Below are 17,993 nucleotides of genomic sequence, written 5' to 3'. Positions count from 1 at the left end.
TCCCGTGGGTCGACGGAATCTTCCCCCTGCAACCTCAGGCAACAAAAGACTGCATCACCGGTCCTCTGGGTCCCCTCTCAGCACGACAAGCGTGGTCCTTGGAACTCAGCAACGTCCAAGTGACTCCCACAGTCCAGTGACTCTTCAGTCCAAGTTTGGTGGAGGTAAGTCCTTGCCTCCCCACGCTAGACTGCATTGCTGGGTACCGCGTGATTTGAAGCTGCTCCGGCTCCTGTGCACTCTTCCAGGATTTCCTTCGTGCACAGCCAGGCCTGGGTCCCCGACACGCTAACCTGCAGTGCACAACCTCCTGAGTTGTCCTCCGGCGTTGTAGGACTCCCTTTTGTGTCTTCGGGTGAGCTCCGATTCACTCCTCTTCCAAGTGCCTGTTCCGGTACTTCTGCAGGCGCTGCCTGCTTCTGTGAGGGCTCCCTAACTTGCTGGGCGCCCCCTCTGTCTCCTCATCCAAGTGGCGACATCCTGGTCCCTCCTGGGCCACAGCAGCATCCAATAACCCTAACCGCAACCCTTGCAGCTCAGAAGGTTGTGCACTGCAGGAAGGAGTGCCAGGGACCCAGGCTTGACTGTGCACTAAGGAAATCCTGGAAGAGTGCACAGGAGCCAGAGAAGCTGCAAACCACGCAGTACACAGCAATGCAGTCTAGCGTGGGGAGGCAAGGACTTACCTCCACCAAACTTGGACTGAAGAGTCACTGACTGTGGGAGTCATTTGGACAGAGTTGCTGTGTTCCAGGGACCTCGCTCGTCAGGATGAGAGGGGACCCAGAGGACCAGTGTTGCAGTCTTTTGGTGCCTGCATTAGCAGGGGGAAGATTCCGTCGACCCACTGGACATTTCTTCGGAGCTTCTGGTGCAGGGTGAAGGCAGGCTACCCCCAGAGCATGCACCACCTGGAAACAGTCGAGAAAGCCGGCTGGATGAGGCGCTACAATGTTGCTGGTAGTCGTCTGGCTACTTTGTTGCAGTTTTGCAGGCGTCCTGAGCAGTCAGCGGTCGATCCTTTGGTAGAAGGTGAAGAGGGAGATGCAGAGGAACTCTGGTGAGCTCTTGCATTCGTTATCTGAAGAATTCCCCAAAGCAGAGACCCTAAATAGCCAGAAAAGGAGGTTTGGCTACGAGGTTAGGATGATTGGCTACCAAGAGAGTTAAGAACCTATCAGAAGGAGCCTCTGACGTCACCTGCTGGCACTGGCCACTCAGAGCAGTCCAGTGTGCCCCCAACACCTCTGTTTCCAAGATGGCAGAGGTCTGGGACACACTGGAGGAGCTCTGGGCACCTCCCCTGGGAGGTACTGGTCAGGGTAGTGGTCACTCCCCTTTCCTTTGTCCAGTTTCGCGCAAGAGCAGGGCTGGGGATCCCTGAGCCGGTGTAGAATGGCTTATGCAGAGATGGGCACCATCTGTGCCCATCAAAGCATTTCCAGAGGCTGGGGGAGGCTACTCCTCCCCAGCCCTTCACACCTATTTCCAAAGGGAGAGGGTGTGACACCCTCTCTCAAAGGAAATCCTTTGTTCTGCCTTCCTGGGCCAGGGCTGCCTGGACCCCAGGAGGGCAAAAACCTGTCCGAGGGGTTGGCAGCAGCTGCAGTGGAGACCCCAGAAAGGCAGTTTGGCAGTACCCGGGTACTGTGCTAGAGACCCGGGGGATCATAGAATTGTCCCCCCAATACCAGAATGGTATTAGGGTGACAATTCCATGATCTTAGACATGTTACATGGCCATGTTCGGATTTACCATTGTGACGTATACATAGGTAGTGACCTATGTATAGTGCACGCGTGTAATGGTGTCCCCGCACTCACAAAGTCCGGGGAATTTGCCCTGAACGATGTGGGGGCACATTGGCTAGTGCCTGGGTGCCCACACACTAAGTAACTTTGCACCCAGCCTTCACCAGGTGAAGGTTAGACATATAGGTGACTTATAAATTACTTAAGTGCAGTGGTAAATGGCTGTGAAATACCGTGGACATTATTTCACGCAGGCTGCACTGGCAGGCCTGTGTAAGAATTGTCAGATCTCCCTATGGGTGGCAAAAGAAATGCTTCAGCCCATAGGGATCTCCTGGAACCCCAATACCTTGGGTACCTCAGTACCATATACTAGGGAATTAAGGTGTACCAGTATGCCAATGTGAATTGGTAAATTTTGTCACTAGCCTGTTAGTGACAAATTTGGAAAGCAGAGAGATCATAACCATTGAGGTTCTGGTTAACAGAGCCTCAGTGAAACAGTTAGGCATCACACAGGGAACACATACAGGGCACATACTTATGATCACTGGGGCCCTGCCTGGCAGGGTCCCATTGACACATAGACTAAAACCACATATATACAGTGAAATATGGGGGTAACATGCCAGGCGAGATGGTACTTTCCTACACATGAGACTTGTTGTTTCATGTGACAAAGTTTTATACTCAAGCCTCATTGTTATTGCTTTTTTGGTGTTTATTTTACTTTTTGAAGGCCAATAGTGAGTAGTAAAGAAAGTTAAAAGTATTTCCTCACCCCTTTTGTCTTTAATGGAATCTAAAATTCTTATTCATGTCAGATAGGAAATGTTGGTATACTTTTGGAACGTCTGTTTCCTCTGCCTGTGGTCTCAAAAAGTTGTTTGTGTTCTCTCTACAGCCCCTCGGTCCTGAGTGCTTTGGTTCCCAGTACTGTCCAAGAGCAGCATGATGACATGGAGGATAGCCCTCTTTTCACCACATTGTGAGTTTCTCTTTCGTACCAAAAGGATAAATGATTGAGGTATAGCCTTAATACATGCATTTTCTCGGAGTCTTCACCGTTAAGATTCTCAACATTCCATCTCCTTATTTTGCCTCTTTATGTGGAACACATAATTCCCCTTCCCCCTTTTTGCTAATTGAATCCTCTTTTCTGATCATTTGTCAATTACAATAAATGTGTTTATTTGCAAGCTTGCAGATATTTACCTTGTACGGAGATATTTAATCAAGGGCATGAACTTCATGCAACAAAGGATCGAATGTGCATTTTTAAGTATCTTCTGTGAACTGAGCTTTAAAGGTGGTACACATTTTAATCCATGTGAACCACATAAAAGGGTTATTTTCTTGATGAAGACCACTGAAATTATGCTGTCCCATTTATGTGCTGAAAAACCAGAGTGGAAAGTGTGTTGGGAATTAACTTGAAGGACTTTATGGTACAACTCTGATTTATAATCTCAGAAATAATAAAGAATCAGAATAAAGGTCTGGGATTAAAACATTACTGGCTCCGATGATGGATAGAATGGCGGACTGCTAATAATTCCATAACAGTAGTATAAGGGGATACCTTCCATCAAACTTTTGACAGGTGCCCCTCCCCTTGATGACATGGGCAATGACTTGGGTCCCCCGCCCCGTGGTGACGTAGGCAATGACTTCGGTGTAGGTGAGTCACGTGGGTTGTGACATCAGGGGGCACGTGTTAGTCATGTGACAGGTTCTTAGCCCCTGTGTCTAGGTCTAACTGTTGTGTGAAATGGCAGCTGTGCAGGTGTGCGGCGTGCTTCATGGCCTAAGAGGACAGGTCTGGACATGTTAGACATTCAGGACTAAGTGGCTGCTTGTGGGCCTCCTCACAGGGCGGAGTATTGGAAGTGGAAGGCCATCCCTCCAGACTGCTGGCTAATCGAAAAAAGGGTCCGGGCAAATGCTATAAAGGTTGTGACATGTGGTTATGTGGTAGGCGTTACGTGCAACCCCTCAAGAGCCTCTATCGGTTGTAGAGGCATACACCCTTTTTGAACCATTGAATATATATATATAAGGATTCGGCTAGAGCAGCATTCCAAACTGTGAATCATTGCTGAAATAGGTTGGCAGGGCAATATGAAGAGATACAATCCACTCACCAGAAAAGCCGCCTCCTCAGGGGCCCAGAACACTATCAATAGATATTATCGGACCCTAACACTTATGGTGTTGGATGAGAATGCACAGCAGGCTGCCCCTAAAGATGGGGGTTCCAAAGTTACCGGTTTTCAAAAGGAACTTTGCCAGCAGCTGGAAAAGCTCAGCCTCCAGGATTTGCCGCAACGGATATCCCCTATTAATCTTGACAGCAGCTGCAGCGAAGCCTCGAAAGATGAATTGAATGATGCAATCAACTTCATCGACACTGAAGATGATGATGAAGGTATAGCACCACCAAATCCGCCAGTCTATGAAGGCATGGGCTTTCAGGAAGACCCTGAGCCAGAGTCAGTCGTCGTACAGCCGGCAAGTGTAAACTCCGAAGCCACTTATACACCAGTGGACCTATGCGACTCGCAAGATTTCAGAGCAGCCGCTGAGTGTAGCGAAAATGCTGAGGCTAGTAAAAATCTCTATAGACAATTATTGTGTATACGCTGATATCATACTTTTAATTAACAGTTTGTCTTTTGCTTTCTGTTTGAAACGTAGAAAACAACTGCAAAAAGAGATGCTCTAGAGGGGTCTACGCCAAAGGTTAACAACGTAAATTTTTACTGCTTATGCTGTTCCAGACAATCTGAAAGTATTACAAGCCAGAACAAAGAGCAGCGTAAGAAATGTGTTTGCACCTACAATAGCATCGATTTTGAAAAGGAAACTCCAGGCGTACCCTATGACGCCATATGGCCTGTTAAAGATTTTGCAGTGGCCATTGTGAGCACGTGTTAAATGTGACTATTATAACCTGTGTTACGGGCATAAAATTAACGAGCCACAGCAGGAGGCTCACGACTGTCTATACAAGTCGTACACTGCAAGAACAATTCAACACATATGTAGCCGGTTAGACCCACACAGGGTATATTAGTTGTTAAGGGTGGTGTACGGGTTGTCAGCTGTGAAGAAATGTGTTCACGTGGATATGATTAAGGTCTTGGCAGCTGTGGTCAATGAGGTCCGATACACTGTTGAGCCCTGCTCAAAACTCAAACGTATGCAGGGGTTGTGTACCTATTTTGACAAAAGCTTGATAGAAAGGGTCATAGAAGGACGAATGTTTGATATTTATTATAAAAATAGAAGAATTATGTCTTTTGTTCCACGAAAGATGTTTTAAAAAAAATATATTAAAAAAAAATACAGAGGTCGTGGATAACAGACCATAACTGTGTTATTTAATGTTAAATACTTACTCACTTTTAGGACGAGAATCAGAGTGTCGCGGTGCACGATGTCTGAGTTACACCCGGGATACATCTGTATTGGGAGATTGATATATGTGCTGGTTAAAGAAAGAATAGCTGAAATACACCCTGTGACTCTTCGGTATCTGAGTATTTTGGAACCTCCGGCTACGTTGCAGTGCGACAGCCCTGTGTGTATCGCCAACTGGTGTATCAATGTGTGGCTACCCTCAAGGGATAAATACTGGTGTGCGTACAAAGACCGTCCTCGTGAGTTAGGACTTTCACCATTGACTGGGCTACACCATGCTTTGGAACTGATGACTGAAGATTATTTCACAAATAAAGATTCTGTATTGTCAGACCTAGAACTGTATGAGCTGTTGAATGCTGTCAGTATCCTGAGCATCCAGAGTTATAGGAGTGGGGGAGCGGGAAGTCATGTCTAGAGCTATTGAGTGTATAGCTATAAAAATATCAACGCTTGTGACGCTGAGACCTAGTAAAAGGAACGGCTCTGAGTAATATGTGTAACGTGTTGTACTATGTATACATAGTCAAAAGGACTCACAGTGTACAGCAGCGTTGACAGCTATAAGCTATGTACAGCAAAATGCCAAGTACACTGTGTTTATGTTGTGCTGACGATACACTATGGGTTGGAAGCTTCGGAGGCGCCAAAGCTCTGTTTAGAAGGGCTCGAGTTGAAAATGAATCTGTAAACCGATCAAGGGTGAAGACTTGGTTAGCATGGGGAAAGGCATATTCACTCTACAAACCAGCCAGGAGGCGTTTTAAGAGGAGGGTCACAGTTGTTAGCGTGCAGCTAGATTATCAGTGGCAGGCTGACATAATCAGTCTTCAAGATATAGCAAACCATAACAACGGCGCTTTGTATATATTAACAGTCATAGACGTATTGTCCAAGTACGCCTATGCAGAAGGGTTAAATGATAAAAGTGGTACCAGCGTCACCGCCGCCTTTAAAGTCATCTTCACGAGTGGTCGAGTACCTTAAAAACTACAAACAGTCGCTGGAAAATAATTTTTAAACAAACCTTTTTAGAAATTATTAAAGCAGCACGCTGTTCAGCATTCTGTAACACACACTGAGGTCAAAGTGGCAGTTGTTAAGCATTTTAACAGGACTTTAAAATCAAAGATGTGGCGATATTTCACAGCTAACAATACCTACAGATACGTGGGTGTTCTACAGGCTTTTATAGATGTTTATTACGCAAGTTACCAGAGGACCATCAAAATGTCTCCTGTGGAGGTACCAACTGATAATTCGTTAATGGTGGAGAGAACTGTATACAGTAGTTTTGCAGTGAAGGTCAAGAACCCGGTTTTAAAAGAAGGGGGTCATGTCAGGGTTTCAAAGTTGAAGGGCGTCTTCACCAGAGGCTACCAACAGACATTTAGCGACAAGATATTTATAGTGGAAAGTGCAGAGTTTATAGAAGGGGTATATATTTACAAGTTGAAGGACTACAACGGGGAAAAGGTAACAGGTGTCTTTTACAATGAGGAGTTACAAAAGGTGCCCTGCAATCCGAACAGGGTGTACAAGGTTGCAAAGATTCTGAAAAGGAAGGGCAACCGAGCTAAGAGACAGCTGCTGGTCAAATGGCGGGGCTGGGCCGAGAAATTTAACAGTAGGGTTTTGGACAGCTCGCTGCATGGGGTGTGAGGGTGCGCTGCAAGCGCGGAGATGGAGACCTCGCCCTTTTCTATTACGTTACTGTCCAGCGCCTCGAAGGACATGTTCCTCGACAATCAGATTTCTAATTATACAGTGAAACTGGTTAAACCAGTGGGCCTGAAAGGGTCCTAGGAGGTGGCCCTAACAGAGATACAGTACCCTAGAACATGGAATACGTTTAGAAAGCACAAGGCTAAATGTAATATAAAGTGTGAGGAGGACCCTTTGAGCATCCACGCAGGATTTCCTCATAGCTATAACCCAACCGTTACCTCGGTGGTCGACGCTATCAACAAATCTATAGGCAACATTGAAACGTATATGAATATTCATCTAGTGTCGGATAACATTAGAAGAAAAGTGTTTCTTAATGCACCGGAGCTCAATACAGTGTTTAACTGTTCAGGTAAATTACAAAGGGTTTTAGGGACCGTACAACGTGTGAAAAGACAGGTGGATCCAGACCCGACGTGTCCCGATATTAACAGTGGATTTTATACACTTTACGTGTATAGCGACATCATAGAACCTCAGAGAGTAGGGGCTAGTTATTCGCTGTTGAGATGGGTCCCGGTGAATGAAGAAAATAACACAATGGTTAATATACAGCATCACAAACTCGAATACGTGGCAATTCCCAAAAAACATTTTGACACGGTAGCCATCATGGTCTACAACGATCAGTTAGAGCCAGTGGCCTTTAAATACCGGAAAGTTATTGTTAAGCTTCATTTAAGGCCACGCCGCAATGGTGACTATTAGGCAGTTGCGATGGTCATCGTGAAAACATACAGGGATCCCTCTGTGTACAGGGACTATTATAGAGTTCAGGCCGGCTATGGTGGACCACCGCCCTACTTTCAAGGGGCCCCTGTTGGGTACAGGGCCAAATTGGGGTGCTTCTTTCGGAGTGTGTTTAGAAGAGCCATGCCTTTTTTGAGAAGAGGATCCGAAATTGCAAAACCTCACGTTAAAGCGGCTGCTACGAACATAGCCCATTATGTCGTAGGCTCTGTAACGTTCGCTGTTGCAGAGCGCATGAACAAACCGCCCCAAGAAGAAGCGGAGTTGTTGTACAAGGCGCGTGCGGGTTTACAAGGAAGCGAAGGGCTTCGAGGCGTAGGGGCCCGCCAATGCCATATAAAAAACTGAGGATGTCTTCAAAAGGCCCACACAAAGGAAGAGTCGTAAGACGGAAGAGATCGTCCAAGAAGAAGAGACCACGCTCTAGTGCGAATATTTTTTAAATCAGCTATCATGGCCTTCGTGTACTGCGCCTCTGGTGAATGCGTAAAATCAGAGCTAGATTTGTTTTCTCTTAAACCCACACATACTAGCATCAAGAACAGTTTTTTCATGGAATTATTGCCTCTAGCCGCACTGGCGCCGATAGAGTTTTATGTGTTGGGGTCCACGGATATGTATTTGGATTTCAACAACACTCTGCTACACCTCGTCTGCAAAATAACTAAAGCGAACAACACCAGCATCGAGGCTGATTCTAAAGTGGCATTGATCGCCTACCCCGTCGCAACCATGTTTAATCAAGTGGACATTAACCTCGGCGATTGACTCGTCACGCAAAGTGATAACATGGACGCTTACAGGGCCTACATAGACAGTATTCTAAATTACATTTGTGAGCCCTGGACACACAGCTTTTAGCGGGGCTCTTCTACAGAGAATCACATTTTGAGGATACGGCGTTGGACGGGGGCAGCAATGGTTTGAAAAAAAAAGAGCCAGCTTCGCCACAGGCAGTAGACAGTTTGACCTCCTGGGGCGCATACATTCAGACCTTTTCTTTTAAGATAAGCTTCTCGTCAACAGTATAGATCTTAAGATTTCATTCAACCTCAACAAGAACAAGTTCTGTCGAGTCAGTGGCGATACGGAGCAGTAGAAACTGGTTATACTGTCCGCGCGCCTGTGTGTAAAGAGGTTGAAAGTGTCACCGAACATCAGACTGATCCACGCCGAAGCTTCACAACTATTGAATGCCAAGTACACCATCGAAAGAGTGGATCTGAAGATATTCAGCATCCCCACCGGTACTAGATTAACACAGCAGCAAAATCTATTTCTGGGACAACTCCCAAAAGTCATCATCATAGGGTTTGTGGACATTACCGCTTTTAGCAGGCTCTATACCTCTAACCCTTTCAACTTCAAGCACTACGACATCAACTACGCTGCTTTGGTCCACGAGGGAGCTGTTATCCCCACAGAACCGTTCACTTCGAGTTTTGGAACATCCAGTTTTGTCAGGGAATATCTCGGTATGGTCTTGATAACGGGGAAACATCTGCACTACTCAAGGAGTAGTTGTTTCAAGATAGGAGTTTGGGGCCGGTTACATGCTGTTTGTATTCGACCTGACTCCTGACACGGAAGACGGTGACCACTACAACTTGATCAAAAACAGAAATCCTAAAGCTGAAATATGCTTTACACAGGCGTGAGCTATCAACGTGAACATGGTTGCATTCTCTGTATTGGACAGCGTCATTCAAGTCAATCACACCCGACAGACTATGTTTGACTATCATTGAAAGATTGTAAAATGGACACTGTGCAGATACGTGACTTCTTAAGGATGCATAAATACGCTAAGAAATACTTTTTAGGTGTATTTCCTAGCGATGGGCTACCAGGCAAGATAGGCCCAGAAAGAACCCGCACCCAAGTCTTTACCACCGCCCTTCATTACAAGGGTGGTACACAGGACAACCCTGTTTTTGTATGTATACAAGGTTATAGTGTTTGACAGTTTAGCGGAGTTCCCAGAGCAAAGCATTTATTCAAAACCGATATTCAAATATGTTAAAAAAAATAAAAAAAAGTAGCAAGTATAACAAGCTGCGTGTACAGGATTCTCTAGCCATCGCATGCGGGGACCATTGTATATATTTTATTAGTAAAATGTCTGAGGGTATGACGTTTAGAAATGTTTTTAATCTGTATTTCGCCGATCTAGTAAACAATGATGGTGTCGAGCGGTGTTAAAACAGAATATGGTGTTTGTCAAAAGTGTAAGGCTTTATAACGCCTCTATTTGTACTGTTGATTGTCCACAATAAAAACATTTTAAACACAAATTCAGACTATGCATTTTTATTCACCCACCACACATTTTAAAACCATTTTTAAAAAGATGACGGACAACTGTTGAAAAATTAAGTGTTTATTACAAACAGTTTTCAGCACAAATATGTACACGGGTAAAGAAATAAATGAAGCATAAATCTTTCGGGACGCAAACCTTTTAACAAAACTGTACAACGGTTCAAAGGTCATGATTACATTAGCGCGATAACCATATGTTCATTTTGAACAGTCTCTTTTTAGGCTCCATTTGTAGAGTGTCGCTGCTCCTAGACAGTGTTAGCTGGGGAAAGAAAGGCGACGTCAGCACGGTGGGACTCATGGTAAAAACACCAGGGGTTGGATCTTTCAAACTTTCAAGCCTTCGCCGGTGGTCGGCATTACCGACGATCGTGAAGGGAATGTTAGTTCCGCAGTGGCGCTTAGGAACTGCTCCCATCATCTAAGAGCGTTTTGTGTCGATAGTGTGTTACTGTACGTGAGAGGTCTGACCAGATCATACATGTATGATCCAGCGAGAGGTTGTCCCTTCTAAACAAATTTACCCCGGTCGTTCCAAGAGGTCAGATCTTTAGTAGCAGTCATTTTACCAAGCAGCATTTGCGCCGCCCCTCTATACCTCTGACTTATATTTTTTTTAAAGAGTCTTCGACAAAGGCGTCCGTGGGGGCCGAGGGGCCGAGGGTCCCGGGTCTTGCTACAGCATCTTCTGTCGGCTGTTCAGTGTTGGGGGTATACAAAGTCAAGTTGTTTTTTTTTCAGCGGTTGATTGTTTGTAATACTGTAAACATTTTAGAAGTGCTACAGAGTAAAGCCCCGCTTTGTTGTGTGGTTTTAAATCAGTTCGGTTCAAAATGGCTTTGATCTCAGCATCAAGACGCTGCTTCTTGTTTCTGCGTATGTCCCAGACGTAGGTGGTAGAAAGGCTCAACTGTTCCAGCTGCTGAAGAGGCACAAGTTACATTTTTTGGGCGTGCTCCATCAGGTCCTCAACAAGAGACCTGTAATTAGAGGTATAGCTATACCCAGCAGCGCCCCTATAAAACCTCCAGACTGTTTGACCAGTTTCTTTTTAGAAAGGAGCGATGCCCTTTTATTGCTGAGCTTCTTAATAATGTGGCACTTCTTCTTCAGCATGCGGACCTGGCTAGTTGATTTCGGGACACTACCTTTTAGGGTTTTTAGGGCTATTTCTGAAATGGCCGCCACTAAATCGTCCTAAGCAGCACACAGGATAGCCTTTCTTTTCAGGGGGCTGGCTGTGACTAGCATTTTTAGGAGGTCTAAATTATGTCGTAGTCGGGCCAACATGGTAGTGACCTATATTACAAGGTTTAGAATGTAAATGTTATAAAAGTCCTTTTAATGGGTCTTTTTATAGGCTTTGGGGATTGTTTTAGTCGTGTAAACAACAGGGAAGTCAGGTGGGAAAATAGCAGAGTGTAGTCTTTAGTCTTCTAGAGTATTGGCTTTTAAATCTACCAGTAAGTAGCCATGGGTGTAGGAAGGTAGTCTCTTTCTAGCCTTGTTACCCCCAATTTTGGCCTATTTGTGAGTATATGTCAGGGTGTTTTCACTGTCTCACTGGGATCCTGCTAGCTAGTGCTCATAGTGAAAACCCTATGCTATCAGTATGTTTGTTATGTGTCACTGGGATCCTGCTAACCAGGACCCGAGTGCTCATAAGTTTGTGGCCTATATGCGTTCCCTGTGTGGTGCCTAACTGTCTCACTGAGGCTCTGCTAACCAGAACCTCAGTGGTTATGCTCTCTCTGCTTTCCAAATATGTCACTAACTGGCTAGTGACTAAATTTACCAATTTACATTGGCATACTGGTACACCCATATAATTCCCTAGTATATGGTACTGTGGTATTGGGGTTCCAGGAGATCCCTATGGGCTGCAGCATTTATTTGCCACCCATAGGGAGCTCTGACAATTCTTACACAGGCCTGCCACTGCAGCCTGAGTGAAATAACGTCCACGTTATTTCACAGCCATTTACCACTGCACTTAAGTAACTTATAAGTCACCTATATGTCTAACCTTCACCTGGTGAAGGTTGGGTGCAAAGTTACTTAGTGTGTGGGCACCCTGGCACTAGCCAAGGAGCCCCCACATCCTTCATGGCAAATTCCCCGGACTTTGTGAGTGCAGGGACACCATTACACGCATGCACTATACATGGGTCACTACCTATGTATAGCGTCACAGTGGTAACTCCGAACATGGGCATGTAACATTTCTAAGATCATGGAATTGTCACCCCAATACCATTCTGGTATTGGGGGGGACAATTGCATGATCCCCCGGGTCTCTAGCACAGTACCCGGGTACTGCCAAACTGCCTTTCTGTGGTCTCCACTGCAGCTACTGCCAACCCCTCAGACAGGTTTCTGCCCTCCTGGGGTCCAGGCAACCCTGGCCCAGGAAGGCAGAACAAAGGATTTCCTCTGAGAGAGGGTGTTACACCCTCTCCCTTTGGAAATAGGTGTGAAGGCTGGGGAGGAGTAGCCTCCCCCGCCTCTGGAAATGCTTTGATGGGTACAGATGGTGCCCATCTCTGCATAAGCCAGTCTACACCGGTTCAGGGATCCCCCAGCCCTGCTCTGGCACGAAACTGGACAAAGGAAAGGGGAGTGACCACTCCCCTGCACCTTCAAGGGGAGGTACCCAGAGCTCCTCCAGTATGTCCCAGACCTCTGCCATCTTATAAACAGAGGTGTTGGGGGCACACTGGACTGCTCTGAGTGGCCAGTGCCAGCAGGTGACGTCAGAGGCTCCTTCTGATAGGCTCTTACCTCTCTTGGTAGCCAATCCTCAGGACCAAGAGCCCCCTTCAGCGACACCATCGCCGACCTCGCAAGCACCCACGCCCTCGCTTCCCCAGATTACATCCTCCTGGGAGATCTAAACTACCATCTGGAATGGAAAATAACGACGACGTCAACACTGCATCACTGACCTCCAACCTCCTCAACCTCGGACTCCGCCAGCTGGTCAACACTCCCACCTACATCGCCGGACACACCCTTGACCCCCTCTTCACCTCAAGCAACCACATCTCTTTCAGCCACACCTCCGAACTCCACTGGACCGACCATCACTGCGTCCATTTCTCCTATAAGAAAATCACCGAGCAACACCGCATCCCTCTACCTCCTCACCGCCGCTGGGGTAAAGTCACCCAAGACCAACTAACCAGCACCCTCGTCAAAAACCCTCCACCGACGCATCCGACTCGAACACAGCCGCCATCAACCTCCACCAATGGATCCTCGACTGCGCCAACACCTTAGCCCCACTCAAGAAACCCACCGCCAACCAAGGAAAGAAAAAACCAGCCTGGTTCACAGACGAACTGACCGCCTCCAAAAGCCTCTGCCAGAAGCTCAAAAAGAAATGGATCCTAGAACGCACACCCGACAACCTCGCCTCCCTCAAAGACGCCAACCGTGAACACCACCAACGGATCCGCGTCGCCAAGCGCGCCCACTTCACCAAACGCATCAACAACAACGCCCACGACTGCAAAGAACTCTTCGGCATCGTGAAGGAACTCTCAAATCCAAAAGCCAACTCCAACGACATCCCGCCCTCCCAGAAACTCTGCGACGACCTCTCCACCTTCTTCCACCAGAAAATCGCAACCATCCACGACAGCTTCAACATCGGTCCACCGCCAGACCCCACCCCCGACGTCTCCACCCACACCTGCCGCCTCACCACCTGGACCCACGTGGACGACTCAGAAACCACAACAACCATGAACACCATCCACTCAGGCTCTCCAACGGACCCATGCCCTCATCATGTATTCAACATAGCCAACGCCACCATCGCCCCCAAACTCCGCAAGATCATCAACCTCTCCTTCATTTCAGCCACCTTCCCGGACAGCTGGAAACACGCAGAAATCCAACCCCTCCTCAAGAAACCCAAGGCCGACCCCAACGATCTCAAAAACTTCCGACCGATCTCTCTCCTCCCTTTTCCAGCAAAAGTCATCGAGAAGATCGTCAACACACAGCTCACCCACTTCCTCGAAGACAACTCCATCCTGGACCCCTCACAATCCGGATTCAGACGAAACCACAGCACCGAGACTGCCCTCCTCGCCGCCACAGATGACATCAGACATCAAATGGACAACGGCGAAACCTCGGCCCTCATCCTCCTCGACCTATCAGCCGCTTTTGACACAGTCTGCCACCGCACCCTACTGACCCGCCTCCAGGAAGCCGGCATCCAAGATAAAGCCCTCCACTGGATCTCATCCTTCCTCTCCGACAGAACTCAGAGAGTCCGTCTCTCCCCTTTTCGCTCCAAAGCCACCAACCTCATCTGCGGCGTCCCCCAAGGATCCTCCCTCAGCCCTACGTTGTTCAACGTCTACATGGCCCCCTCGCTAAACTGGCCCGCCAACATCACCTCAGCATCATCTCCTACGCCGACGACACCCAGCTCGTCCTCTCACTGACCAAAGACCCACTCACCGCCAAAACAAACCTCCACGAGGGACTAAAATCCATCGCCGAATGGATGAACAACAGCCGCCTGAAACTCAACTCCGACAAGACGGAAGTCCTCATCCTCGGGCGCACCCCCTCGGCCTGGAACGACTCCTGGTGGCCCTCCGACCTCGGACCCCCACCCACCCCTGCCAGCCACGCAAGAAACCTCGGCTTCATCCTGGACTCCGCCCTCACCATGTCCAAACAGGTCAGCGCCGTCTCCTCCTCCTGCTTCAACACCCTTCGAATGCTCCGCAGAATCTTCAAGTGGATCCCAACAGAAACCAGAAAGACGGTGACCCAAGCCCTCGTCAGCAGCAGACTTGACTACGGCAACGCACTCTACACAGGCATCCCAACCAAAGACATCAAACGACTCCAGCGTATCCAAAATGCATCCGCCCGACTGATCCTCGACATACCCCACCGATGTCACATCTCCCCTCACCTGAAGGACCTCCACTGGCTCCCTGTGGACAAGAGGATCACCTTTAAACTCCTCACCCACGCTCACAAGGCTCTTCACAACACCGGACCCTCCTACCTCAACTCCAGACTAAACTTCTTCGCTCCCACACGTCAACTCCGCTCTGCCAATCTCGCCCTCGCCATCGTCCCCAGAATCCAGCGCAAGACCTCCGGCGGCAGAACCTTCTCCTTCCTCGCCGCCAAGACCTGGAACTCTCTCCCCACATCACTACGCCAGACCCAGGACCTCCTCGCCTTCAGGAGACTCCTCAAGACCTGGCTCTTCGACCGCTAACAGTGCACCCCGCCCCCCCCCCCTGCCACAGCGCTTCGAAACCCTGACGGGTACATAGCGCGCTTTACAAATATTTTGATTGATTGATCCTCGTAACTTGGTAGCCAAACCTCCATTTCTGGCTATTTAGGGTCTCTGCTTTGGGGAATTCTTCAGATAACGAATGCAAGAGCTCACCAGAGTTCCTCTGCATCTCCCTCTTCACCTTCTACCAAAGGATCGACTGCTGACTGCTCAGGACGCCTGCAAAACCGCAACAAAGTAGCCAGACAACTACTAGCAGCATTGTAGCGCCTCATCCTGCCGGCTTTCTCAACTGTTTCCTGGTGGTGCATGCTCTGGGGGTAGCCTGCCTTCACCCTGCACAAAAAGCTCCGAAGAAATCTCCCGTGGGTCGACGGAATCTTCCCCCTGCTAACGTAGGCACCAAAAGACTGCAACACTGGTTCTCTGGGTCCCCTCTCATCCTGACGAGCGTGGTCCCTGGAACTCAGCAACTCTGTCCAAGTGACTCCCTCAGTCCAGTGACTCTTCAGTCCAGGTTTGGTGGAGGTAAGTCCTTGCCTCCCCATGCTAGACTGCATTGCTGGGTATCGTGTGATTTGCAGCTGCTCCGGCTCCTGTGCACTCTTCGAGGATTTCCTTTGTGCACAGCCAAGCCTGGGTCCCCGGTACTCCTTCCTGCAGTGCATAACCTTCTGAGTTGTCCTCCGGCGTTGTGGGACTCCCTTTTGTGACTTCGCGTGGACTCCAGTTCACTTTCCTTCCAAGTGCCTGTTCAGGTACTTTTGCGGGTGCTGCCTGCTTCTGTGAGGGCTCCCTGAGTTGCTGGGCGCCCCCTGTGTCTCCTTCTCCAAGTGGCGACATCCTGGTCCCTCCTGGGCCACAGCAGCACCCAAAAACCTCTACCACGACCCTTGCAGCTAGCAAGGCTTGTTTGCAGTCTTTCTGCGTGGGAACTCCTCTGCAAGTTTCATCGCGACGTGGGACATCCATCCTCCAAAGGAGAAGTTCCTAGTCCTCTTCTTTCTTGCAGAACTCCAAGCTTCTTCCAACCGGTGACAGCTTCCTTGCACCCTCAGCTGGCATTTCCTGGGCTCCTGCCCACTCTCGACACTTTCGCGACTCTTGGACTTGGTCCCCTTGTTTTACAGGTACTCAGGTCCGGAAATTCACTGTTGTTGCATTGCTGGTGTTGGTTTTCCTTGCAGAATCCCCCTATCACGACTTCTGTGCTCTCTGGGGGTTGTAGGTGCACTTTACACCTACCTTACAGGGTCTTGGGGTGGGCTATTTTTCTAACCCTCACTGTTTTCTTACAGTCCCAGCGACCCTCTACAAGCTCACATAGGTTTGGGGTCCATTCGTGGTTCGCATTCCACTTTTGGAGTATATGGTTTGTGTTGCCCCTATACTTATGTGCTCCTATTGCAATCTATTGTAACTTTACACTGATTGCATTACTTAATTTTGCTATTACTGCATATTTTTGGTATTGTGTACATATATCTTGTGTATATTTGGCATCCTCATACTGAGGGTACTCAGTGAGATACTTTTGGCATATTGTCATAAAAATAAAGTACCTTTATTTGTAGTACTTCTGTGTATTGTGCTTTACTATGATATTGTGCATATGACACCAGTGGTATAGTAGGAGCTTTGCATGTCTCCTAGTTCAGTCTAAGCTGCTCTGCTATAGCTACCTTCTGTCAGCCTAAACTGCTAGAAACACCTCTTCTACACTAATAAGGGATAACTGGACCTGGCACAAGGTGTAAGTACCTCTGGTACCCAATACAAGCCAGGCCGGCCTCCTACAGTCCCCTTGTCTTACAGGTACTCAGGTCTGGAAATCCACTGTTGTTGCATTGCTAACAACAGTGTTGCACAGTTGTTGCATTCTTCAGGGCCTAGGATCCCTAACCATCATGTAAAAATTATATAATATATTGATTTAGTTGGCCTACCTGTAGCAAGGAACTACCTCGCGGTGGCCGTAATGATTGAGGCAACTGGCCTCAGATTCCAGGAGGGGGAGTGTCCCCTTATAGTCACACTTACATCAAAGGAGGCGCTCGCCGTGCGCCTATCCCGACCCCTCACTGGACCGCTTGAGGTTCCTTGCTACAGGTAGGCCAACTCAATCAATATATTATATAATTTCCCCCCCCCCCCTTTTGTATGAAGGGAGGCTCATCTATCTGCACCTTGCATGATGGTTAGGGATCCCAGGCCACGAAGAATGCCCCTAGACCTTCCACGGCTCATAGTAGAGGGCAGAAATATGTTGGCCGATTTTTAGTGAGGTGACCCAGTGAGTCACCGTGGTGTCCCGCCCCATTTTTAGTTGCACCAGCAGTTACCACTATTAAAAGTGTAGACTACACACAGGTAATTGCCTAGGTGCTTTTATATCCCCGTAGTTTAGCTGGATCCCGTTATCTCCAGATAAAATATATTTACGCACTCCCTCCCATTCTTTTAACGGTGAGGTTGAGTCCGCCCAGGTGGTACTATCCTACCTGGGTGGGGCTAGGTGGTCAAATGATGAAGCATGACACTATATAGTGTATGAGACCACCTAGTCTGTAAAAGGAAATCCCCCTTCCCTCCCTCACCCGACACAGCACCCACACCCCACATTTTCTAAACCCAGCGAGGTCTAGGAGCCCACGGATAATCTCTCGTGAACTTAGCTCCACATCATTGGTGATCCCCTTACCTTTTTGTGGTAACCAGAAAATTCAAGGTGTCTATG

General features: G+C 48.0%; 1 protein-coding gene across 1 annotated transcript in view; it reads left to right on the top strand.

Annotated features, from left to right (window-relative positions):
* PIGT (phosphatidylinositol glycan anchor biosynthesis class T) overlaps positions 1-17,993 on the top strand; it is a 464,023-nt gene that overhangs the window by 422,629 nt on the left and 23,401 nt on the right. The window contains exon 11 of the mRNA XM_069243926.1: positions 2,657-2,740. Coding sequence (XP_069100027.1) covers positions 2,657-2,740 — 84 coding nt within the window. The remainder of the gene's footprint in view (positions 1-2,656; positions 2,741-17,993) is intronic.

The sequence above is a fragment of the Pleurodeles waltl genome, chromosome 7 (assembly GCF_031143425.1).
Source record: "Pleurodeles waltl isolate 20211129_DDA chromosome 7, aPleWal1.hap1.20221129, whole genome shotgun sequence".
NCBI classification, from domain to species: Eukaryota; Metazoa; Chordata; class Amphibia; order Caudata; family Salamandridae; genus Pleurodeles; species Pleurodeles waltl.
Note: the sequence above shows the minus strand (reverse complement) of the source record. Positions and strands in the feature narration are given on the sequence as shown.